Consider the following 26935-nt stretch of genomic DNA (forward strand, 5'->3'; position numbering starts at 1 on the left):
GTGAAAAATGCTAATGCAGACAAATAATCTGCTATGTACAGAAACATGTGCATCAAAGGTGCAATGTAAATAAAACCAATCAATAGACGCAGAAAAATCAACAGGGCCCAGAAAGAACTTAGACTTGGGGTGAGTCCTTGTTTCTGTGAAGTGCATAATGAACTTCTGAGTATGTGCTAATGATCCAGAAGGTCCAGAGAAGAGCAACAAGAATGATGAAAGGTCTAGAGAACATGACCTATGAGGGAAGACTGAAAGAACTGGGCTTGTTTAGTTTGGAAAGGAGAAGACTGAGAGGGGACAGGATAGCGGTTTTCAGGTATCTAAAAGGGTGTCACAAAGAGGAGGGAGAACATTTTTTCTCCTTGCCTCTGAGGAAAGGACAAGAAGCAATGGGCTTAAATGGCAGCAAAGGAGAATTACATTGGACATTAATAAAAACTTTCTAACTGTCAGGGTGGTTAAACACTGGAATAAGTTGCGTAGGGAGGTTGTGGAATCTTCATCTCTGGAGATATTTAAGAGGAGGTTGGATAGACATCTAGCAGGGATGGTCTAGAAATCATTGGTCCCCAACGCGGTGCCTGTGGGTGCTATGGCGCCTGCTGGGGCATTTGTGTGTGCCCACGAGTGATCAGGGCTGGCCCAAGCCATTCTTGCACCCCAGGCACGTGGCGCATGCACGGCCTCCACCCTGGGCGTGCAGCACATGTGCGGCCCCCGCCCCGGGCGCGCGGCAGCCCCAAAAGGTTGGGGACCACTGGTCTAGATGGTAGTGGGCCCTGCTGTGAGGGCAGGGGACTGGACTCGATGACCTGTCGAGGTCCCTTCCAGTTCCAGTGTTCTATGATTCTAGAATCTGTTAGTCTATAAGGTGCCATAGGACTTCTCGCTGTTTATAATTCTATGATAATTTCGTTACATACTGTAACTGCTCTACTTTTCAATGATTGTTTTAAGCCTTCACCTAAGGCCTAAACAGACAGACATCTGTCAGGGATGATCCGATGGTGCTTGGTTCTGCCGCGAGGGCAAGAGGTTGGACTTGACCTCTCGAGGTCTCGTTCAACTCTCATAGTCTATGATTCTAAGACCATCTGAAGAGCTGTTGCACTCAATCACTCTGCTGCAGGGATGGCACAATCTTCATAGGGCATTGCTGTAGGCAGGATTTGCTGCAAACTTCATTCACTATGAAGTTAGTCTTCTCTGCCCCCCTTCCTCGGTCATTAAAACACTTCTCAAACAGCCATCCAATCAGCTTCATCGGTCAGGAAACGGTGCAAATCAAAATGAAAAATTCACGATTTAATGGTGAACCAATTTATTTACACATCAGTTACCACCCATCCACCCCCGGCTCGCTCTGCTCAAGCCAGAACTCCATCGCGATTTTTCCGCTCTGCAATGCACGGCTGTCACTGTTGCTTGGAAAATGGGGTTCTGCCTTTTTTAGCTCTTTCCACCACCCTGGTGGCACTGTGAGTAACTCCCGTCTGTCACCTTCCGCAAGTTCTTCCCGGCCAGACCAGCCTCTGGGTGTGGAAGGGGAGGACTGGTAGGAAAAATCTTAAATAACAAAATTAGGCTCGAGGGCAATTGTGAGGTTTTCAGCCACTCTGGGAATCACTGGTGTGAGGGAAGTCACTGTAAAGCTCCTAAGATGTAGGCCTGAGGTAATGAGCAGATTGCAGCTAGTGAAGCATAAAACTAGCATAAAGCTAGTTCAGCTCCATCTCTAATGGCTCCATATTTCAGGGGACTAGTGAAGCAATTAACCGAGCAAATGATAATCCAAACTACAAGAGATTATCTGGGGCGGGACACACAGATTTTTTCAGGGCTGGGACATTATTAAATAACAAAAAGAGCAAGCTCTTCTATGGTGCATTGCCTCAGTAGCTCTCCAAGCTCTTTACACAGGCAGGCATTGTACAGGTGTGGAAACTGAGGCTCGATTGTGAAGCAGGTAAATCTAAGGGACAATTTAAAAAGGGTGTCTCGGGAAGATGTGCCTAGCACTCATCTCTGCAATTAAATTACGGCGTCAAGACAGGTGCTCTCCACCGGCCAAAACTCAGCCATGCACCAACCATAATCTTGTCAGAGACTGCATGGTTTAGCAATGAAAACTCAAGGACCAAGCATCTGGGATGTCCCAGTCAGACCCAGGACTCTGATGCAGTCTGCTTTATTTAACCACCCGGGTGTTTCTGAGAGAAGCATCGGTAAACCAAGCTAGGAAATTACTAGCAATGCCGCAATAAAAGATTGGAGTCTGCCTCTTTGAGCTGAGGAGGCCCCGGGGAAATAAATGACATCTTATTTATAGGGAATCTGGAAACAGACAGAAGCTTGGGGACAGGGATGTCTCCCTTATAGGATTTGCTTCAGGATGCCACAGGCAGCAGACGCAACGCCAGCTGAAGACAGATGGGCTCAGTATCTCTGAGAACTCAGCTGCTTGCTGCGTTTGGTAGGGGTTTGTGAAAGAATCCAGCACAAAATTCTGTTTTTTTCTTGGGCCTGTCAAAACCCTTCACCTTTTACTAAAGATTTATGTGAGAAATAGCAAACGCACCAGCTCAGCCCTTCAAATCCCTTTTTCTAGGGAGAACCTTAGGGCAGCTCCAGCAAGAAGGTAGTACAACTCAAACAATTCCTTCTTGGGTGGAAGGGGAAATCCATCAGATAAATCCCTGTGGGTAAGTGTACACTTGCTCCCTAGTTCAAGCTAGAGATGCAAACGTAGCTGACCGAAATTGCTAATGAAGTGGGGATTTAAATATCCCGTGCTTCATTAGCATAATCTCGCCCGTGTGTTATTCCGCTCAACAGCTGATTTGAACCAGGAAGTGCACTCTGGGATGCGGTAGTTTGAATCAAACCCCTTGGTTCGAACTAACGTTACGTCTCAAAAAATGAGGAGTAACGGTAGTTCAAACCAAGGGGTTTGATTCGAACTACTGCGTCCCGGAGCGCACTTCCTGGCTCGAATCAGCTGGTGAGTGGAATAATGTGCGGGCGAGATTATGCTAATGAAGCACTGGATATTTAAATCTCCACTTCATTAGCAATTTCGGTCGGCTACATTTGCATCCCCTAGCTCGAACTAGGGAGCAAGCGTAGATGTACCCTGTTTTTCAGCTCAGAGAGCAGGGTCTTGCCATCATGATCAAGGTCGGACAACAATCTACCCCTCCCCCAGTCTCTCCCATCTTCTTGATCAAGAACAGGTTTTATGGCCCCATCACTGAAGAGCAGGAGTGAATGGGAGTTGCCATTAAAGCAGTGGTTCTCTAAGTGTGGTCCACGGATCTCCCAGGTGGGCTGCAGCTCAAGCTCACCCCTTTTCTCCCCGCCCCAGGCAACAGGGAGCCCATGCTGCTACTCAAGCCTCGCAGTCGTGAGGATGCAGCAGCAGCTCCGGCTTCCCGCTCGGAGGGAGCGCAGGGCGGGAGGTGAAGAAAGTCCTGACTTGCCCCGCCGTACCCAGCTGGTAGTGAGAGAGGCAGAGCAAGCAGCTGTGCACGCTATGGAGCTGCTTGCTCTGGCTCTCTCCGTGAGCCGGATCTGGCAGGGAAGGTCAGGGCTTTCTTCACCTCCTCTCCTCCCTCTGAGCCGGAAGCCAGAGCTGGTGCTGCAGCCTTGCTGGCTCCCTGCTGCGGGGGAAGGGAGCACTGAGCTTCCTCCCCTCACCACCCCGCTAGGGAACAGCAGTGCAGTGATGCACTTCCCAGAGACTTTCCTCGCCGCAAGGGGGCGTGAAGCTCCCTCGCTCACTCCCCTCCCCTCGCCAAGACCCTGCACCGTCAACTTGCCCTGACACTCTCCCTTGGTCCTGCACCCTCCCTCATGGCCAGACCCCCTCTCCCCGGCCTGCTCCTGCACACTTTCTTGCTCCTGCACAACCCCCCCCTCTCGGCCAGACACCTACCCCCATCCTGTTCCTGCATCCACTGTTATTCCTGCACCTTCCCTCCTGGCCACACTGCACTTTCCCTTGTTCCTGCTCCCTCCCCCCTGGCCAGACACCCTACTCCCAAACCTGTTTCTGCACCCTACTTCCCACCCAAACCTCGCAGCCTTTCCCCCTTCTGCACCCACCTCCCTCCCAGATCCTGCACCCCCTCCCAATCCCACTCAGCCCTGTCCCGCACACTGAACCCATCCTTTTTGTCCCCACCCCAGAGCCTAAGGGGGGGTCCATAATATCCACTAACTCCAGAACCCCACAAAAGTAAATCTGGCCTATGGGAAGCCCTGAACCTCAGTTCTCCCTGCCCCTTCCCCTCAACCCATGGGGCTGGAACCCCAGAGGAGTGACATGCCTCAGTTGGGGGCCACATCAGTGAGGGTTGGGGATTTGTAGAGGTTTTTGGCTTCTCACTTGTGTGGTCCCCAACTGATTTTTCTGTGGGTCAGTGGCCCCTGACCCAAAAAAGGTCCCCCCCCCCCGCCATAAATAAAGGAAACATTGAAACCTTTTGTGTTGGACATAAATTAATATTTTCCTTCATTTAAAATGAAGTTTCATAAATTACCACGAGGAAGTTAAAACGCTTAATCTGTTTAATAAATTAAATTAAACCATTCTCCCTAGCTGCAGCAAAATGGCCTGGACATAATTATGCATTTAACAGTGAGTTTCCATCAGCAACTGTTGGTCCGCGGAAAGGTTTACACTGAGTCAGGTGGTCCCTGGGCCAAAAAGTTTGAGACCCATTGCATTAAAGCAGCGATGGGCACCCTAGGTTAGTGAGTGGGCTGCAGGCGTGGCCCTCCTTCACCTCAGTGGGCTGCAAGATTGTCGTAAGCAAGACGGTCTCCTGGCACAGGGGAGTTTTGCTAGCTGCACTTGCATCCCTAGAATTTGCAGGCTGTGTTGGTTGAACCGTAGAAGCGCTGTGATTGGACGCAGATGGGGCGCACGGCTCTCACAATCAGTTTTGTGCCCAGTCAACATGCACCTCCCTTCTCACGTCCTGGCTTTACGCACGGGTCATGTTAATAACACCGGCAAGAAAAAAATCCATGTACGAAAACCAGCAGAATCTGGCAACCCTGCACGTGCGCAACAGTAAACAAAATGTCTCATGACCACACATAGAACCCCAATGGGCCGCGTGTGGCCCTCGGGCTGTAGGGTGCCCACCGCTGCATTACTGCCTGGTTTGCCAAGGTCAGTGTGAGCTCTCTATGCCCTGTCTCAGTGCCTCACGTTGGGCCCCATTTCTGGCCAACAGGACGTGCCATGCTCCACAGGGAACCTGCACCTTGAATCGACGAGATAGAGACAGTGCAGTAAAACATTGCATCTTCCCGGCCGGCCTGAATTCCTTCCGTCCACCTCAAAGGCTCTTTGAGGGAAATTTCTATCCCAAACAGTCTGACTACGTCTACACTACAAGGTTTTTATGCAAAAACGGTCATTTTTGTGCAAAACCCAGTGGAGCGTCCACACCTCAAGCGCGTTTTTGTGCAAGTAAATCAGCAGAACAGAGGGCTTTTGTCAGTAAAGTTATTTCTCTCCCCACGAGGAATAACTCCTTTTTGCACTACGGCTCTTGCACAAAAAGGCAGGTGTGGATGCTCCAGAGGGGTTTTTGGGCAAGAAAACCCTATTGGCAAAAGCACAGGTGCTCTGATGGCCTTTCTGGGAGGGTGTGTCTGGACTACGTTTTTTTTTTTTAAGTGGCCTGTTTTTGAAAAAACTTCACGAGTCTAGACTGCTGCCATGTTCTTTCGAAATTAAATAGAAAGAACGCGTCAGTTTTTTCGACTGCGGAAAACCTCATTTTACGAGGAAGAACACCTTTCTTCGAAAGTGCTCTTTCGAAAAAAGGCATTCTTGAATGCAAATAGGGCTTTTTCGAAAGAGACGATCTAGACTGCCTGGGTGCTCTCTTTTGAAAAAGCGGCTCGCTTTTTCGAAAGAAGTGGTTGCAGTCTAGACTCTCTCTTTCGAAAGAGGCTTGTACTCTAGACGTAGCCTGAGGCGCAGTGTGAACACTCTCCTGCGCAAAAGCGCATGGCTTTTGCGATGCGCTTTGAGGTCTGGACATGTTTTTGTGCAAGAAGCTTCTGCGCAAAAACTCTTGTGCAAAAGGCTTCTCCCGCAAAAACCCTGCAGTGTAGACGAAGCCAGAGTCTGAGAAAAACTCTGGAGGGCTGTAAGCCTTTTGCTCTTGTCATGCGTGGGAATGCTGCATTGCCACACAGAAAAGGAGGCTCCTGGGAAGGGTTAAGACCCTTTGGAAACTGTGTGCAGAGGGGTGGGAGAAGAGAGAACAGGAGTGTGTGGAGGTAATGGAAGGAGGAGGAGTAAAAAACAAACAAGCTAACAAACCACCCCCTGCCAGAAGACAGTCTGCTGATTCTGTTCTAAGAAAACATGTCTCTACGGTCTCCAGTCGGGCCTTTGAGGAACAACAGGCGCGCACCTAACGTACACTGGAGGTTGTGTGTGGGTGGAAGCCGCGTGGGTGTGTTAGATCCTGTGCCAATTATCTCTTCAATGTGCCTTGCTCAGAGAGTTTGATTTTCAGCAGCCTGCTAGGCTACAAAATAGCCAGGGAGAGAATGACTGAAATACACCAAGCGGTGACGGGGGGAGAGCCTGAGAGCGAAGACAGACAGCTCGGGGGTTGCTGACGGGCTGTGTCAGTCAGGCACTGACTGGTCTGAAGCCAGACTGATAGGGAGTGAGCGGTATTGCCTCAGAGGCTCCGGGTGAAATATAGTGGTAGTCTCAGCGCTGACAGGGCACCGCTGGGGCAGCAGCTGGCTTGTTTCTGCAAAACATTGGATTAAACTCAGCTCTGGCACAAACAGGCCCAACCCCCAGTGAACGTAATGGTGACTGCACCCTCTTGTGCTAGGGCAGAGCCAGGCCCGGGGAGTCTGAGAGACGCTTTGCCAATGGGGAAGGATGTTTGCGGAGTCTGAAGTGCCCTTGCAGACCCCGGCCACAGGGGCCGATCCCTCCAGCCATGGCTCTCCCAGTGATGCGAGCCTCTGCCGATTCCCTCTGCTCAACGGAGAGGGAGTTCTGAGGGCAGCAGCAGCAGAGGGAGACGTGAGGAGCTCCATTTTGGCCTCACTTTCTTATGAGTCAGCCCTGTTTGCACACTATGCTCTCCCGGGAAACAGAGCAGGCAGGCAGTTCTAGTGAGTCGGTTATTGATGGCTGCTGCTAGGGGGGAAATGATGCACTTTCTCCAACCTGGTGGCTCAGCGAACAGCACACTGCATTCCAAGGCGCTCCGGGTGCTGCTCCATACATTCCACATGACTTCCTTGCCTAGATCTTTTAGTTGCAGTGTACTGGAAAAAACTCAAACTCAAAGTAACAGCAGTTCCAGTGACTGCATGGAAACAGAGCCTGAGTTCCCAGCCGTTTGCCGTCTATCACTGTCTGACACCTCCCCACTTGTGGCCGAAATGTTCCCTGTAACAACTCAATGCTAAGCAACAGACACTAGTTTCCACTTGGCCTTGTCACTAAGAGCTAGGGTTGCCAGATACTTTCACAAAAAATACCGAACATGACGGGAAAAAAATTGGTTGAGCAAAAGAAAAGAAAAAAAAAAAAGAAGACACTGCGCCTTTAAATCTCCCTGCCCTCCCCCCCCCCCCCCCGACACAGCAGGGGAAGAATGTCCCAAGCAGTCTTCTGTCTGAGAAAAATAGAAAATACTGGACATTTTACATGTCCGATATTTTCTAGGTTTTTTACCGGACAGAGGCCGCAAATACTGGACTATCCAGGCCAATACTGTTTACTTGGCAACCCTACTAAAAGCTGTGTAGTATGAACCTACCCTGAGGCCATGTCTACACTGGGAAAGTATTTCAAAATAAGAGCACCCAAAGAGCACTTTGAAATAAGAGCACCCAAAATAATAACATCAAAATAGTGTGTCCTCACTATGGGGGAGTATCAAAATGAGTCCGAGGCAGGCTCTGTTATTGTGGACACGTTACTTCACCTTAGAGCCCTGGGAAGCGCTTTGGCAGTAATTAGTTTGAATGACTCTGGGGAGTTATTTTGAAATAGCAGCAACGGAGCGTCCATGCTACCGCTATCTCAAAATAACGATTTCAAAAGAAGCGTTATTCCCCGAAGAAAGCAGGAGTGCAGATTTTGAAATAACCAGCCTGTTATTTCAAAATAATGGGCTTCGTAGTGTGGACCCGCTGCTTATTATTTTGAAATAAGGGGGTTATTTCGAAATAACTCCCTAGTGTAGACTCAGAGAAGAAGGATGGTCTTATGGTTTAAGCATTGGCCAGGGGCATGGACGATGTAGATTCAGTTGCCAGTTCTTGGGCAAGTCACTTATCCATGCTGGGCGCCAAGTTTTTGTTTTTTGTTTAATAAAAAAGCAATATTGACTAGGGTCCGTTTTGAACAACTTGTAGCATTTCAGAAGCAGCCTCTAGTTCAAGGTCTCACATTCACGGCCATCAACAGCCCAAGGAGGTCCAAAATCTGGCTAGAAGGCCGGGCTCAGCGGGGAGTGATCAACGGCTCGATGTCAGGTTGGCGGTCGGTTTCTAGTGGAGTGCCCCAAGGTTCGATTCTAGGACCGGTTTTGTTTAATATCTTTATTAATGATCTGGATGAGGGGATGGATTGCACCCTCAGCAAGTATGCAGATAACACTAAGTTAGGGGGAGAGGTAGATACACTTGACGGCAGAGATAGAGTCCAGAGTGACTTAGACAAATTGGAGGATTGGGCCACAAGAAATCTGATGAGGTTCAACAAGGACAAGTGCAGAGTCCTGCACTTGGGACGGAAGAATCCCAAGCATTGTTACAAGCTGGGGACCAACCAGTTAAGTAGTAGTTCTGCAGAAAAGGACCTGGGGGTTACAGTGGATGAGAAGTTGGATATGAGTCAACAGTGTGCCCTTGTAACCAAGAAGGCTAATGGCATATTAGGTTGCATTAGGAGGAGCATTGCCAGCAGATCCAGAGATGTCATTATTCCCCTTTATTCGGCTTTGGTGAGGCCACATCTGGAGTATTGTGTCCAGTTCTGGGCCCCCCACAACAAAAAGGATGCGGATGCATTGGAGAGGGCCCAGCGGAGGGCAACCAAAATGATTAGGGGGCTGGAGCATATGACTTATGAGGAGAGGCTGAGGGAGTTGGGTCTGTTTAGTCTGCAGAAGCGAAGAGTGAGGGGGGATTTGAGAGCAGCCTTCAACTTCCTGAAGGGAGGTTCCAAAGAGGATGGAGAGAGGCTGTTCTCAGTAGTGACAGATGGCAGAACAAGGAGCAATGGTCTCAAGTTGTGGTGGGAGAGGTCCAGGTTGGATATTAGGAAAAACTATTTCACTAGGAGGGTGGTGAAGCACTGGAATGGGTTCCCTAAGGAAGTAGTGGAGTCTCCATCCCTAGAGGTGTTTAAGTCTCGGCTTGACAAAGCCCTGGCTGGGTTGATTTAGTTGGGATTGGTCCTGCCTAGAGCACGGGGTGGACTTGATACCTCCTGAGGTCTCTTCCGTCTCTATGATTCTATGATTCACCCTGTCCCCCCATTGCACCCCTTTTCTCAAGCCCCTTCCCATGAAGGACAAGGCCAGGCTGCTGCCCCACTCCACTTGCACACGGCTCCTGCTGCTGTGGTGAGTGTGTGTGTGTGTGGGACAGACCTGTGTTACTGGCCCCAGCCATTCCAGAGCCTCATGGGCTAACCTGAGTATGGCGGATGGTCCCGTTCATAGGAAGGCTGGGGTGGCTGCCGCAGGGCCCGTGGCAGCCGCCCCAAACTGTCCAATGGACGGGATGGCTCTGCACACACCTGGGCCTCAGGGATGTAGTGGCACAGAGCTAGCTGCTCTATCCCCACTGCGCTGCCAGGGGTGGCGTGGGGTGGGAATGTTAAATCATCTGGGGGCTGCAAGTAGGGCCAGGAGACACGTGGCAGGGAAGCATGTGGTGACCTCCAGCCCTTCCGCTGGAGCCCTGCCAAAGGGGAGTGCCTGCTGGCCCCCTAAGAGGATGCGAAGACTGGCACTGCCCTGACGTAAACTGAGTTTGAGACCCCTGCTCTGATGGGTCATTCAGCACAGGCTGGAGTGCAGTAGATCTGCCACTGTCCCGAGCCAGACAGATGTCAAATTAAGCAGAAGCTCATTACCCCGAGGCCCGCAAGCCCCTCCCTCCCCTGCCAGCTCTGGATCCAGGAGCACACTGGTGGCTAAGGAGGGTGGGCTCCAGGCTCCATCTTTCATGGGCCATTCCAATTAGGATTCCACCCAGAGCAGAGCCGGATTTCCCAAGGGGGGGGAGACCAGTTGGACAGACGATGGGACAATTAGCAGCCACTCGCTGGTGACTGGTTGATGTTCACATGTGCGGCGATGCGGGCCATAATCACGGAGCGTGGACTAAGGATTCAAGAGTGATCCGGGCAGGCGTGACTGATGAATGCGAGTGATGCCAACCCCCTGGCTGTGTCTAAACTGGCCAGTTTTTCTGCAAAATCAGCCGCTTTTGTGCAAAAACTTGCCAGCTGTCTACACTGGCCGCTTGATTTTGCACAAAAGCACTCACGTTCTACTGTCCAAAATCAGTGCTTCTTGCACAAATGCTTTGACGTTCCCGTTCGGACAAAAGCCCTTTTCTGGAAATGTTTTTGCGCGAAAGGGCCAGTGTAGACAGCTAAAAACTGTTTTGCGCAAAAAAGCCCCGATGGCGAAAATGGCGAAGGGGGCTTTCTTGCACAAAAGCGCGTCTAGATTGGCACGGACGCTTTATCGCAAAAAGTGCTTTTGAGGAAAAGCGTCCGTACCAATCTAGACGCTCTTTTCCGCAAATGCTTTTAACGGAAAAACTTTTCCGTTAAAAGCATTTGCAGAAAATCATGCCAGTCTAGACATAGTCCGATTTTTGCACCCTTGCTCTGAGGAAAAGGGTCCATCCCAGACCAGTGTAATGAGACCCACAGTGCGGCGAATTGTCCTCCCAGCTGCAAAGCAGTTAACACATGCTTGTCTTCCCAAATCAATCCACTGCACCCTCTCCCCATCCTGGGTAATAGTGAACCTCCTGATTTGATACAGCTATTCCCGTACGTGAGCACCGGGCAGAAGGATGGCAACCTAGCCAGTGAAAGGAAAGCGGGGCGAGGGCAGAGAGATGGGCACCACGCCAGACGCTTCTGCTAGAGGATAACTGTCTGCAGCTGCACCACGTTGAGCTGTGAGAGGGTCAGATCTGGTCCGTGCATTGGCAGAAGACTTCTGGCAGAAGCCCAGTTCACTAAAGATGTTTGAAGCTGGAGAAAGGTTTGTGCGTGAGCTTTGAAGGAAAGTTTGAATCAGACTCACAGAAGATTAGAACCGGAAGGGACCTTGAGAGGTCATCGAGTCCAAGCCCCTGCCCTCACAGCAGGAGCACGCACCGTCTAGATCCGTGGTCACCAACCAGTAGACCAAGCTAAGATCTACCACCCCACCCCTTCCTTGAAGCCCCGCCCTCTCTATTCTCCTCCTCTCCATCACTTGCTATCCCCAATCCTTATACTGCTAAATTCCCACCATTCCTCGCAGCTACTCGCCTGTGCTGTTGCTTGGTGAGTAGCTGTTCCTCAAATGAGGAAATCTAATGTAAATGTACTGCACAGGCGCGCAGTTCAGAGAGGGCTCAAGAGCTACTCTTAGAACCTCTGAGATCTACCGGTAAATCACGATCTACTGGTCGGTGACCATGGCTGTATGGCTTGTCAGTGAATTCAAATGTAAAAAAAAGGCAAAGCAAACCCATCATCTGATGGTAAAGAGCCAGAGAGATCCACAAAAGAAACTGCTCATCTGAAACTAGCTACCTTGCTCAGGGGCACAGGCCAGCTGGTTCTATTGTTATTTGCAAGGAGACACCTTTTGCACAAGAGACTAAGGGCTGTGAATCCACTACTTGCCAGCCCCCTGTTTTAGGAGGATAAATTTCCTGCAAATTAAGTGGATTAGCACCTCTTTCTCTGTCAGCTGGCCTGTCTCTCAGTTATGCTTGCTGCAGATATAATTAACACAGATCCTACACTTGATAAGTAACTTTTCTTTTGTTGTACTTTTATATATATATACACACCCCGCCTCTCTAATTTCCACTCCAATCCATCTGATGAAGTGGTTTTTACCTATGAGAGCTGATGCCCACGTAAATCTGTTAGTCTTCAAGGTGCCACAGGACTCGTTGCTTTTGCAGATACAGACTAACATGGCTGCCCCTCTGATGGCATGTCTACACTAGGAAACTCTTTTGAAATCACTAACATCGATTTAATAACTCCCGAAATAACAAAGTCAAAATAGCGTGTCCTCACTACGGAGAAGCCTCGAAATTAGTCCAAACAGATGGTCTTGCTCCTGCTCCCTCTGAAGTGAAGTGAAGCGGGTGTTGCGGGTGCGGGGTTGGATTCCTGGGGACTGAGAAGCTGCCTTGGATTTGTAGAAGAACAAGATTTATCCTGAGGTTTGCAATCAAGTCAAAAAATCACCTAGACACATCCTTTCTTGTGGGATTTCACGGCATCTGCCTCTTGCGTGCTTTGCTGGCACCAAGTAGCGCAGGCTCAGGTGGAGGGGGAATGAAAAAGACACACGGGAAAGGGCCCCTTTTTGATCAAGCCTGAGCAATTATTCATTCCAAATTTGGGGCCAAGGTGTGGGGTGGTTCACAGGCAGGGGCTGGAGGTTGAGTGGGGCAGTTTTACACAGGCTTGATGTAGTTTTAGGGATGATCGCTCACTCTGAAGAGTCACATTTAGACAGAAGGGGAAACAGACGAGCCCTGCCCCTTCCGTCGGGGCTGCAGAGGGCCCCAGATACAGTGGAACAGGTGCACGGCCTTACACTATTCCTCCAGTGTAACTAAGAGCAGAATCAAGTCGAGAGCACTTGCACGCCTGCAAGCCTTCTAGTGCCCAGCTGCTAGGCCCTCCCTGTGCATCCCAAAGCAACTGGATTTGTACATGCCAGAGACGGAATAGTTGATCCACAGCAAACTTGGCTCCACCAGCTACTGTCCCCTGTAAGACCAGGGAATGTAGAAGCAGCTGGACTACAGTAGTAGCCAGACAAATTGAGGATTCCCTCCCATGGCACCAAGTCAGGCTCAGTGCAAGGAACCCGATTTAGCTCTTAATGATAAAGGACGGGGCCCTTGATTAGAAAACCCTGCAGTGCCTCTGATGCGGCTAATAAGACGTTACGCAACAGCCTGTTCTCCTGGGCTGGTTCATTTTCCTACTTAGCAAGTGATCCCCGTGTGGTTAATTTTGAAAGGCTCCACTCTGTGGCCCAAAAGACACATCCTTTTGACTGTGGGGATGCCGACCGGTCAAAGAGATTAGAGAGGCCCGCGTCGGCCAATTATGACACTGTGCTCCAGGAGGCCGAACCACTACCCCCGCACCCCCCCTGTGCTTGTTCACTGTAAAATGGAAAATCAACCGCTTGGAGTGCAGTGTTAACACAGCACCACGAACTTGTAAATGACAACTGTGTGATTATCCGATGACTGATGGAAAGCCCCAAAGTACACGGCCCGCCTTTGACCGGGACTGGCTAGAGAACACGTGCTCCTCTGTATTAGAGCAGTAAGATGTAGGCGGAGGAAGTGTAATCTCCGACGCAGATGCCAGCAGGAGAGCCCTCTGATGGATGCAGCAGGATGGGAACATAATCATTACTTGTGGCTGAAAGAGGGCTTCCTAGCATCATGGCTCTCAGCTTGCTGACCAGCTGCATGGCTGTTTTACATAAATAAACGGTGGCCCAGAGAGATACGGCGACTTGTCTGAGGTTACACCACAAAGCAGTCACAGAATCCAGGGGAGGAGCCAGGCGTCCTGGATCACAACTGAGGGATGGTCTCTGCACACTGGGTAAGATGCACCACACTCTGCCAATACTAGGTACTCGCCAATGGAATATGAGGGTGTAATTAGGGAGAGGGGGTGTCCTAATCCACACACACAAGGGGACCGGGTTAAAGTTGCACATGCAAAATGGACTTGGGCCCTCCCAGCTCCTGTGTGGTTAACCTCCGTCGTTAGAGTTCTCTGATGTGAAATTTTTCGACTGGGTTTTTGCTAGGACGCCAAACCACAATTCACATTCACTTGGGAGTTTCCAGAAATCTTCCTGCTCACTACGCAGTCTGGTGTGACTGGTAAGGTGTCGCTGTGAAGGTGGGTGCTAGGACAGCCATGAAACAAGCATGAACTCACGCCACAATGCTCAGACTCAAGTCCAGCTCCCGAGCCTCCCAAATTTCAGGGAAATTGGCTCAGGCCTAGGGCAGGCGCCTCTGTGTTTGCCCTTTGACATGCTGAAGATCACATGTTTACAGCTGTATTTCACGATGCCCGGTGCGATACACCCCCCTCGGCGGTCACTCAATAACAAGTAGGCCGTTTTCCTGTCACCCTCCTATTGGTGGATCTGTGGACGGCTGACCAGCCCCATTCTGGAGCCGCAGGGTTTATCGCAGATAAGGGGGCAGGTGCTGGTGGCAGCGTGAGGCAGATTTTGCTGCTCTTTTCTCCTTCTCCGCCTCTCCTCGTTTGTGTTGTGCAGGACCATGGAGAGATCCTGGATCGACAGAAGGCCCGGGCCCAATGGCATGGTATCCATGACGACTGGGAGTCTCCTGTCCACTGCAGCCTTCACCCGCCTGCACAGCCGTTGTAGCATGACCCTTGCCATCCTCCACCTGGTCTACCGGTGAGGACTTTTAGGATCATTCTTCCTCGGGTCCCTCCCCCTTGACCTTGCCGCTGTGGGTGTCTGTGACAGGAATACAAGACCCCTAAGGCGTCGCTCTCAGAACGCACAAGCCCACTCACTATGATAAGGCGATGATCCGGAGAGTGAGGATACACTCCCCTTATGAGGGTAGCAGCATGACAGTGAGCGGCATGGCTGGTGGGGGGAGATCCTGGCTCTCAGATGTGGCATTCATATAACACTGCTGCTGCCGTTTGCTTCTCTCAGCAGGGCACAATTTTGTTCGCCGAAGGGCTGCAGCTCTTTATCCCCAAATTTTGACTTTTTCCTAACAATTCTCTCCCTCTTTCCCCCATCCCAGGCCAGATTCTCCCCTTCTTTCTAGACTCGCCTGCTTTCTCACCCGTGTTTTTCTTCCATGACTAGGAGACAGCCACTTGCATGAACACACCGGCTATTCCTGCTAGAAGACAAGATGGCTTTCATGGCATTCAAGCTTCTCACTTTCCCCCTGACATGCTGCTGCACAAAGAGGGGGGAAAAACAAACAAACCCGTAGACCAAAGTTAAATCCACTTATGGCAAGAGATTTCAATCTGCCCGGGAAGATCTGTTCCGCCTACATCCATTCATTTGGAATGTCCATCTTTCTCTCCTTTGCTATGTAGCGTAGGGTGTGCAGATGTGTTTCCCTCCATTGCCAGTCCAGGACTGAGCCTCGTGTCAGGCTGGGCTCTTGCTCCCTGTGATTCCCCAGTGCTTCTTAAGTCACAAATGGCAGCCAGGTGGCAGGGGGACTCCATGTGCTCCACGTCCAAAGATTATTCCCCCTAATGTCTACCATTCACATGCAACATTTTTTTCCAGCCGCGCGTGGAATAATGTTTTAGGTGCACCGAGGCATGCGTGAAAGTGCACCACTAAGAGAAACACAAAACCTAGCTGTGGGTGCTCTGCTTGTACACACTGCATGAAGAAAGCAGGGTCTGATTTTGGTCTGTCTCTAGGAGTCCACCGAGGCTTTCTCCAAAATGACACAGAACGCTGGTAGTGCCTGAGCCGAAACTCATCCCGGAGGGTGCATGCAGTCTTATTAAAGCATCTTCTGAGCCCTTCAGTACAACAGCGTCATATGTACTTAAGGCCTGATTGGAACAACCTGCCACTTTCCCGTTTTGGGGCAAGGCAGAAGGTTGACGGAGTGGTTGGAAGTGCAACAACCTGCACTTTCTCTCCCCCTCTCTTTCCTCCTGGAGCGCAAGGACAGGTGTCTGTGTGTGTGTGCGTGCGTGCGTGTGGTGTTTACTGCACTGCATTTAGCACTGAAGGTCTCATGGACATAGGACAAAACGGAGACCTTATCGCCCATCTAGGCGATATGCAACACAACCCTTCAGCTCCTAGCAGGAGTCATGGAGGAACGGGTCACAGGTCAATGTGAAAATGATACCTGCAAGGATATTTATCAAGGAATCGACTGGGGTGTCTTTCAGTTGTGTTTGGCGCCTTCTCAAAGACAGCCCCCCGCCAGAACAAGTGCTAGCATCCTAGAGGCAAACAGGACACTGAATAAGCCCCCTGAACAAGCACCATTGGCTCAAGCACAGGCTTAATCGCGCTGATCAGGAAAGAAAGTTGGGGATCCCCAGAGGCGGAAGGAGCCAGAGATGTTCTAGATCAGGGTGGGAAATAAGCAACCAGTGGACCGGACGTGGTTCTCCCGGGATGCTGCCAGCACTTTATTTACCTGTGTGTCTGCAGGTATGGCCACTTGCAGCTCCCGTTGGCTCTGGATCACCGTTCCTGGACAATGGGAGCTGCGGAAAGCGGTGCAGACCAGGACACGGCTTCCTGCAGCTCCCATTGGTCGTGGTTCACTGTTCCTGGCCAATGGGAGCTGTGGAAAGCAACGCAGACCAGGACACCACTTCCTGCAGCTCCCATTGGCTATGGTTCACCAATCCTGGCCAATGGGAGTGGCGGAAAGCAGCACAGACTGGGACACCGCTTACAGCAGCTCTGGGAACAGCAATCGGTGGCCAATGGGAGCTGCAAGCGGTCATACCGGCCGACATGAAGATAAATAAAGAGCGGTGGCCCACCAGGGGGCAGCCCTAGTGAATCATATCCGTACTTAATGCCCATCTCTGCCCTAGATGGTGTTGCCATGTGACAATGGTAAAGAATCTCAGGAATAACTTTCATCCATCACTGAACAATGAGCTAGACGAAGGAACAAGGAGAATAGTCTTATCCTTAAAACTACGCCACCTCCTCTCCCACTTCACTGCAGAACTGCTACCTAGATCCTTCTGGGTCCAGCCCCTCCTGGCTGGATACCTGACAGAGTTTTAAAGAAACAGAACACACAGTGTCAGACTCTGTACAGGAAAAGTGGTCCTATGTAATTAGAGTCAGATGGCACAGAAAGCTGAAAGTTTAAAAAACTGGCACTTCCCACCAGGAATAAACTGCAAAATGTGTTTCAGGACACCCCCGGCACCCACATCTCTGACACGTCTGCTTGCTTTTGCAGTGTTGCTGACTTGCATCATTTTACCTGGATTCTCACACGTTTTGATGTTTATCTTAAATCCCCAGCACCTAGAATGATGAAATAAAGCTTGGAAATGCAGACTAAAAAGGCGCAGAAACCAAAAGGCTACTATTAAAAAAAAGTTTTAATTATTATTTTAAATCACATGATTTTAAGGTCAATCTCATGATTTTGCAGTGCTTGAGGTTGGTAATACTCCTAACGGTAGCTCTCATATTGACAATGTTTGGGAACAGTCTGAAGAATTAGGGTGAAAAATGCAGTTAGCTTTAAATCAAAACCATTTTTTTCATCGAATCAAAAAAAATACCACTAATGGATCAAAATATTTTGGGTCAATTCAGACCAAAATTTAATTTTTGTGATTCATTTTGAGTTGACTGAAAGGCTAACGCTATGAATTTTGTTTTGACTTTTTCATTTCGATGGGGCTGTCCCTAAGTATTTTCCGTCTTCCCCCCCCCCCCCATGGCCAAACTTGAATTCAAAATGCCTTTTTGAACCATAAATGTCAAAATGAGACATTTATAAATAGTCAAAACAAAACATTGAGCTTTTGGGAAAAAAATTGTTCCTGGGCAAAACTATTCATTGAATTCAATCCAAGTTTTGCGAATAGTTTTGGCTCAATGAAAAATGCATTTTCAATGAAATTTCCATTCTATTTGTTGAAAATGTTTTGTGCCCATCTCCGGTAGACTTTAATGGCAAGCTTACCGCAAGTAGTACGTTTAATGCAAGTTTACAGCAGCTGAGAACAGGAGGAGAATGGAACTAGTGGTCCTGTATAGTTGTGTTCTGCTGGTCACACCTGTTCATAACAGGGCAACCTTCCCATGGGCTGACAGACTTGTTGGGCATCTGGGCAAGGTGGAGGGGGCTGGCTCCATGCTCCCAGAAAGGGAAGAGCCCTTAGCGCTGCCCATTTCATGCTGTTGCCCCATCCCGGTGAGTCCTTAGCTCCACCTGGCTCTCCAGCAGCAATTTAACGGGCCCAGTAGCAGCAGCGGTGGCTGGGAATCTCACGGCCCTTTTGAATCGCTGGACCCCGGACACCTGCCCCCTTTGGCCCATCTGTCAGCAGGTGCGGGCAGAGCAAAGGAGGAGATTTCTGTACTGAATCCACAAGGTATGTGCACCCAGCTCGCCAGCCCCAGAGGCGATGTTTCTGTTCTAGCTGGAGCGTGCCGCTGTACTTACGTTGCAAAGTTGCTGTCTAGGAAACACCTGTTTCTCAGCAGGCCTGCCCAGAGCTGCACGCCGACAATCCCAAAGATGAAAAAGACAAAGAAGCACAAGAGCAGGACGTTGCCTAACATAGGCAGAGTATCTAACAGCAGGGTAACGAGTATTCGCATACCTGTGGGGAGAAGGAGAAAGCAGGTTAGGGGAGCCCTTGGAACAGAACAGAGCTGGTGTTAGGCTGAACCCCACACATGCAGGAAAAGCTCTCGCATCACACAGGAGCATAGAATCCTAGAACACTAGGACTGGAAGGGACCTCGAGAGGTCATCGAGTCCAGCCCCCTGCCCTCACGGTGGGACCAAGCACCAACCACTTCGATCAGAATTTCTTAAAATTTTTAAGACCGCGGAACACCAAACAATCATTTTTTTTAATGTGGAACACCGGGGGAAATTTGTTGAGAAAAAAATAAGCGGTTGCAGACCCTTTAATTGCTGCATGTGTTGTCCCAACTGAGCTTCCGTCTCCACCGGGAGTGGGTGGGGAGTTAAAAGAGGCCGTGGACAGTATACATCCGACTGTCACACAGTTTAAGAAACACTGATCTAGATCATCCCCGATAAGTGTCTATCGGCCTGCTCTTAAATCTTTCTAGGGATGGAAATTCCATAACCCCCCTAGGCAATTTATTCCAATGTTTAACTACCCTGAGAGGCAGGAACTTTTTCCCAATGTCCAACCTAAACCTCCCTTGCTGCAATTGAAGCTGCCGCTTCAGAAGCAAGCTCACAGCGTCTAAGTGTGATGCGCTGTCCAGGAAGGGATGCGGCAGGAAGCTGTCTCCTGTAAAACAGGATCTGAGTCCAAGTCCAGTAGTTTCCCAAAGGCTGGGAGCTCTGGCTCAGGCAGTCCAGTTCTGGCTCTTCTCTCACTTTTCAACGAGGGGCATTACACCTACTGGTCAGGGCCCATCGTGCTAGGAGATGTACAGACCCAGCAAGAGAGACATGCCCTGTGATTGCAACTGAAATAGACAAGACCAAGGGCGAGAGAGGGAACAGCGATGGAGTCCAATCACACCATTGGATGGTGGAAAAGTCGGAGACCGACCCCCTTGGGGCTCATGGCTCCCAGCCTAGTGTTCTACCCACGAGCTCTAGCCTAGTTGCTGCAGGTACAGCAAAGATGCAGACCTTGGATTGGGATGGTACACAGTCCAACCCAGGTTTGGAGGGGTGTCCACGTCAAGAGTTCCTCGTAGAGCCACCGACGAACATTCAACAGCCGTTCACATGCCAAAGGTTTAGCAGCATGTGCCAAAAAGAGTCACTTCTATTTAGCACGTATTTCTACAAGGCAAGGTTAAGGGTGGGACGTCTCCCAGGACCCGGGATTGCCCTAGCTCGGTTGCCACTGAAGTCAGAGGTGAACACCCTTCCCCGGACACATAACACGCTGCATGAGAGCAGGCCCTTGTGGGCTGCAGGGCTGGGCCATCCTCCCCGCAGTGCCCCCAATGTGGGACCCACAGCAACCTGCTTGCCACAGACCTCGCCCTGGCCTGCCTCTGCTCCATCCCACATGCCCTCGCCCCTTCCCCAAGCCCCGCCCCTGCCCTGCATCTGCTCCACCCACACCTTCCCCCTGCCTCACCCAGTGCAAGTCAGGGGATTACTAGGAACCGCTGCCGTGGTGAAGCGGAGCACCACCAACTGGGAGAGGGCAGCGTGGAGGAATGGAGCAGGCTGCTGGGCCGCTCTGCCTCCTGTGAGTGTGCTACTGGGTCGTGCACGGCCCCGGGTCCCTCCCATTTGAGGCAGCCACCGTGGGACACCCCTCCCCCAAAGCACAGGGCTTGGGGAGGCAGCCCCAAATCGTCCTATGGACGGGACATCTCTGTGCTACATGACACACAAGCACTGATACTTTGCAAGCTAGAAGATCATGGTGAAATGTCCCGCCCCGTCCCCCGCAAAAGACCAGTGCATCTCACGTTCATCTACTCAGCTCTTCTGAGCACCACACTCCATGCAGCCTCCTGGAGCCCAGTTGGCGGGTTTGTCCTTTGAGCACTAGAAGGCCTCAGAGCCGCTGCTCTGTACAAACTGCAAACAGCTGGAGAGGCTGGCAAAGCTCTTAGAGAATTTTTCCGAGCGGCCAACAATCTCCGCCCCCCCCCCCAAACAACACAGAGCCTGGTGCGGAGATGGATGGGAGTTTTAATGCAGATGCTATATCCTCACGCCAGCCCAAGGAATGCAGGTTTGCCCCCTCACTGCCCTCCACCCATATGCATTGGCCATTAGTTGGAGGCAACTCTCCAAGAAAGAAGAGAAGGTCTGACGCTCTCTGGACTTGTCCATTTCGGTCTTCCGGGCTCACTGGGCTTGCATACCTAGAATTGGTGGGGGGAGGGAGGGGCGGGGAAGGATGCCAACTGAGCATTAGCAGCACTGTGATTGGCTGCAGAGGGGGAGCACAGCTCTCATATCACGTTACATGCCCTGGCTTCGTGTGTGTCACTGTAATAGCGGTAGGAAAAAAATGACGTGGATAAAAACCAGCAGAATCTCGCAACCCTGCGCGTGGCAAACACACACAAAATGTCTCATGGCCCACAGACAGAATACCCATGGGCCGCAGGTTGCCCACTACGGATGCAACCCCATCACACGGACACTGGAACAACTTCCTGCTCCGCCCTTGTTAAAAGTGACTTTTCCCATTTGTCTTTGCAGCTCAGACTTGGGAAGTACCTCAATGGTTGCCCCTCCACAAGACGACGCTTCGAGAGATCCCATCCTTCTTCCTTTTACTCAACCTCAGCCAGGCCTAAGGTTTCCAGATACTTTCACAAAAAGTCCCAAATGTGGCGGGGAGAAAAAAAAAAAAAGGTCACTGCACCTTTAAATTTCCCTGCTTTCCAGGAGAAGAGTGGCCCCACTGGCCTTCCGCTTGAGAAAAACAGAACATTTTACATGTTCAGTATTTTCTCTTTTTTTTTCCGGACGGAAGCCACAATTACCAGACTGTCTGGGTGAAAACCAGATACCTGGCAACCCTAGCCAGGCCTACATTTGGTAAAACACACACTTCCCTGGTGTTTCATGCCATTTCAGCTCCTACTGCCGGGGTGGACATTATGGGAAATGACACTCTGGCAAGGGTTTGGAGAGAAAAAATAAACCGACCCTCCCATGACAGCAGGGACTCGTGTACTTTATCTCTGCCATCCACTAATTAAACTTCTTCCTCTGTGAGAGAGGGGCTCGAATCAGCACTGAGACACTCCCAGAACACTTATTAATGCAGCCTCCTCTCTTTCTCCTGTTTATCTTGCTTTCCGTGCAACTGAAACTGCCTGCAGGACAATTTGGACCTAGGATCTCTGGAGCTTAGTGTAGGAGCTGCTACAGCTTGAGCTAAAAGCCAGCTGGCTCTCAGCTTCAGCTGTAGAGCTCCCTTGTTCTTATCTCTCGCGGTAAGTGGTTTAAATGCCACTATATGGGACAGTGAACCACACCCACTAGGTGCGTGGGTTGCACTATATTTCCACAGACCATGGACTCCGCTCCACCCGAGGAGTGCACAACCCAGCACAGAGAAACAAGGGCATCCCAGATCCAGCTCCATGTCACAGCCTTTTTGGTTTACATTTTGAACGGAATGATTCTTCCGGCTGCTTTTTCACATGCCTCCCACCCTGACCAATCCAGCCTCCTTGGCTGCCGACCTATGACCCTACGACTTCCCTCCAAATGCTTTCCCTCTTGGAGTTTGGTCCTGGCATTCAAATGGGGGAGGAGGGGGGAGGAAGGGACACTCCCAGTAAGACCCAGTAAAGTCCACAAAAATGGGGAGATGGTGAAAAGGTAAACTCTACTGCTCAGGATTCCATATGGAAACCGGATGCTTTGCGGGATGGCTTCCCAGCATGCTTTGGTGGTGGGTGAATCCAAATGTAAAGTTTTAAAAATATGGGCTGCCATGCCACTCTCCACACAGGATGCCATTTTGGAGCGAAGGGAAAATACATGGCTTGTGTACATGCCTCCCACTGCTGGCAGGTGAGGGGAGGAGCAGAGAAGTAATTCACAAAATCTGTGTACTTTCCCCTCACTCCCTGATAGGGGACTGGGAAGAAAAGCAACCTGCGTCCCAACATGCATGGCTCCTGTCCCTCTTCCCCCAACTCTCTAAGGCTGTGTCTAGACTACATGGCTCCATCGACGGAACCATGTAGATTAGGGTTGTAGGCAAAGGGAAATGAAGCGACGATTTGAATAATCACCGCTTCATTTAAATTTAAATGGCTGCCGAGCTGAGCCGACAAACAGCTGATCAGCTGTTTGTCGGCTCACCGCGGCAGCCATTTAAATTTAAATGAATCGGCGACTATTCAAATTGCCGCTTCATTTCCCTTTGCCCAATACACAAATCTACATGGCTCTGTCGACGGAGCCATGTAGTCTAGACATACCCTGAGGGACCAAGGGCTCAATACATTCTTTCTTTAGAAATTCACCTGCTTTTCAGTCCACCTGCCAGCTTTGCCTCCCATTCAACTTTTATCTTGGAGGAGACATGCCAACAAGTAACTTAGCCAACTCCCTGAAGAAAACCTTTCCTTACCCAGAATTCATCTGGGCAGAAGCATTTTAATAATCTCCACAATCAGTCCGTGCCCTGTCTATGATGTAACAAATCCCTTGGACAACAGACACCAATCACACTCATGTAGGGAGCAGGGCTATACACCCGGCCTTTCCACCCCAGAAAACCACAGGCCTTTGGCACTGAAGCTAAAGAAGAATCTCTTTACTGAATGGTAACAGTAGGTCTTTTAGCCTGTTTCTGAGCCAGCCCCTAGAGGGTGACAGCTCTCTGAGATACACTCTAACTCGGTGCTTTACAACGGACCCAAGATTTCATCGCTGGTGCCAATGGTTGTGTCAAAAGCTGCTCTCCACAGCCAGAGGCGACTGTAGTTTCTGTGCACTATTTATTGGCTAGGAGAGAAAAATGGTTGGAACATGAAGGTTCCAGAGGCCGCAAACGACAAACAAGACGGCTGAACATTACCTGACACACAGGAGCTTTGCTGACAACATTTCAAGCCCGTCGTGCCCACCGCTGTTTTTCTGGAGGGCTCGCCAGCGCTGTCAGGTGGCCAGTCCCTTCACAATGCCTGATTGATTGTCTGGGAACCAGCACAACAATCCCTTTGGCTGATTGCTATTGAACTATCCTGTGGCTAGGAGGGAGGAGGGGGGGATTCCGAGATGTCCTCATGGAGCATTTTCAAAAGGCACTAACTGTTCCAGGAGTAAAAGGGCAGATCTGTAGCCCCCTCCAAGAAGCGCACCAAGATTTCAGTGCAGTTCACGAGGATGAGAACGGGATGAAAAGCAGGCGAACGTTAAGCTCGTGCCTGTGAATTGTGGAGTTGGAAGGGATTCACTGGACTGTTTTTCAGCATAAAGAAGCTAACACTGCTTATACACTGCACATCCTATGACTGTTTAGCCCTAGTTAAATAATAATTCTTTTCTAGTACAGGTTGAAACTCTGTAGCCCAGCACTCCTGGGATCTGACTGCTGCCGAACCAGAGAATTTGCTGGACCGTAGGAGGTAAATATTGTCTAGCAGCATTACCAACCCTTCCACTGCTTGCTGGCCTCGTAGAAGACACTGAGGGGTAAAAAACAGCACAGAACACTGAGAGCCAGGACCGGGGGCTGTAAACAAACTTTATGGGACTGTGGGACACTTGGCCACACCCAGGATAAGTGGGCATCTGGCTAACTGCAATCATGCCGGACCACGGATGTTGTGGGATCAGACACTGCTGGACTAGAGAGGCTCAACTAGTAACAACGGCAGTCGGAAAGTCCTGTGGACAATCTCCCAGACACAGATCACTGAGTGAGGGTATTGGAAGCGGGAGACCCCCTTGCACCACAGTTGTGCTCTCTCCCCTAGGGCAAGTCAGCTCAGGTTTGTCTTCACCGCAAGCTCAAGTTGACTCCTCTTGACCCAGCGAGGGTCAACACGATCCAGGAGCTGCACACTGAGGAGTTGTAGGAGTCGCTTCATTCCCCCTTGCCTCACTAACTCAAAAGCCACACTTGGCCTGCCGCCCGCATCCTGACAGGCCAGTTCCCTTGAGGTGAGAGCGCTACTGAACTCAAGCTAGAGGCCTGCGTGGGTGGAGATCAGCGCTGGATTTACACCTGGAGGTAACGCCACAGTGAAGACGAGCCCGTATGCTTCTCTGGGTCCCAGCTCGCCATCTGTCAAACGCAGACAAGAGACCCGTCTGACCTCACAGGAGTGTTGGGAGGATAAATACAGGAACGACTGTGATGCACCCAGTTGCTATGGTAACGGGGCAGGGGAGGAGATAGAAATACCTAAGGTAGCTAGATGGAATTGTTATTCTTAACTACCTAAATATTGCGGCTAGGGAGAAATTCTGGGTTTCTTGTGTTGCTTTTCACAGAAGAAGGACCATTGACTGGGTATCAGGACCAAATATCAATTTGGGTAATTATATTTTGCCTTCCTAAAATGAATTTTCTTGAAATGAAATGAAATTATTATTACAGGCTGAACCTCTCTAGTCCAGAACTCTCTGGTCCGGCAACATCCGTGGTCCGGCATGATTTTAGTTAGCCGGATGTCCACTTTTCATAGATGTGGCCAAGTTTCCCGTGGTCCCATCAAGTTTGTTTCCAGCCACCAGTCCTGGCTCTCAGTGTTGTGTGATGTTATTTAGCCCTCATTTACCCCAAATGTCCTCTAACAGCCCAGTAAGCAGGGGACGTGTTGGTAATGCTGCTAGACAATATAAAACTCATGGGCTGTGTCTACACTGGACCCCTTTTCCAGAAAAGGGATGCAGATGAGACAAGTCGGAATTGCAAATGCAGCGGGGATTTAAATTTTCCCCGCTCCATTTTCATGAACATGGCTGCCGCTTTTTTCCAGCTCGGGGCTTTGCCGGAAAAAAGCGCCAGTCTAGACAGGGATCTTTCGGGAAATAAAGCCTTTTCCGGAAGGTCCCTTATTCCTGATTTTAAGAGGAATAAGGGACCTTTCGGAAAAGGCTTTATTTTCTGAAAGATCCCCGTCTAGACTGGCGCTTTTTTCCAGCAAAGCCCCGAGCCGGAAAAAAGCAGCAGCCATGTTCATGCAAATGGAGCGGGGAAAATTTAAATCCCCGCTGCATTTGCAATTCCGACTTGTCTCATCTGCATCCCTTTTCCGGAAAAGGGGTCCAGTGTAGACACAGACATGTGGTTCAGCAAATTCTCTGGTTTGGAACCCATCAGGTTCTGTCGGTGTTGGACTAGACAGATTCAACCTGTAGTAATTACATATTTATGACATCAAGAAATGTGCTTGACACTTTAGAGTCTAAGTAGCATTAAGATACCGACTTGCCCCAAACAGATGGCAATCTAATCTGAATCTGAATCCAAGGTTCTTCAACATTTCCTTCGCTAAACTGTTGTCTGCTCTTGTATCAGTTTAGTGGCTGATGTGTCCCACCCTAGAGGTGGCTGCATTTTGGGGGGTGAGTGACAGAAACCATCCCTACTTGTATATGGTTTAAAATTCTGCAAAAAGCGTGGCCAATTGTAAAGCCGCTAACTCTTAATAATGCTCTTTCCCCACCGTTTATTCCTCACCTGCCGAAACAGAGCCCGACAGTGAGCTGACATCCACGCAAAACCGATCCACAGCCCCTAAGTAGTGGCAATGTTGTGTCAACTGTGCTGGAGCGCCAAACAGCAGAGAACCCCACTTGGAACAGTGTGACGGTGTCTCATGCGATCCACAATTCTGTTCGTGGAGCTTTTCTCCTCCTGCTATGTATCCCTCCAGCTGCCCAGGAGATGTTGATTTTGTTACCCAGAGACTGACAGCCGAAGCAGAGCCAAATTCAGGGGATAGGCTCTGCTCTGAACAAACCGTGGTGCAGCCCTGGAGGGAGAGGGAAGTCACAATATCTATTTCTTCAAGGCCTACTTCTCCTAATGCAGGGAGTCTGGTGCTGAAGGTCCCATGCTAAAGCGTATGTGTGTGATGATGGTTCATGTATACACTGATGCACAAAGCACTGAACACTATCGGAGGACAGGACACTGGGACAGATGGACCTTTGATCTGACCCAGTCTGGCCATTCTTATATTGTTCCCTAATAATGCTATCCTGTTCTGGAAACAAGCCCTAGTAAGCCATTAAGAGGTCCATTTTTCTTGGCCCTGTGGAAGGAACCATGTTTAAAAATGACCATTGCTAGCATGGTTTCCTTGACTATACATAGGCTTTGCAATGTTGAAACCATGTTAGTCTCAGGATATTAGAGTGACAAGATAGATAACGGAGTGCCTTTTATTGGATCAGCTTCTGAAAGAGACTAGCTTTTGAGCTTACA

The 26935-nt window shown here is 50.1% G+C and overlaps 1 protein-coding gene across 3 annotated transcripts in view; it reads right to left on the reverse strand.

The window, feature by feature from the left end:
- The window catches only part of CACNA1H (calcium voltage-gated channel subunit alpha1 H), a 576049-nt gene that overhangs the window by 210096 nt on the left and 339018 nt on the right, over window positions 1-26935 (reverse strand). For all 3 annotated transcript variants that reach the window (XM_089769319.1, XM_075899792.2, XM_089769320.1), the window contains exon 6: window positions 18505-18664. In XM_089769319.1, coding sequence (XP_089625445.1) covers window positions 18505-18664 — 160 coding nt within the window. The remainder of the gene's footprint in view (window positions 1-18504; window positions 18665-26935) is intronic.

This window comes from Pelodiscus sinensis, chromosome 15 (assembly GCF_052426305.1).
Source record: "Pelodiscus sinensis isolate ZL-2025 chromosome 15, ASM5242630v1, whole genome shotgun sequence".
Lineage (NCBI taxonomy): Eukaryota > Metazoa > Chordata > Testudines > Trionychidae > Pelodiscus > Pelodiscus sinensis.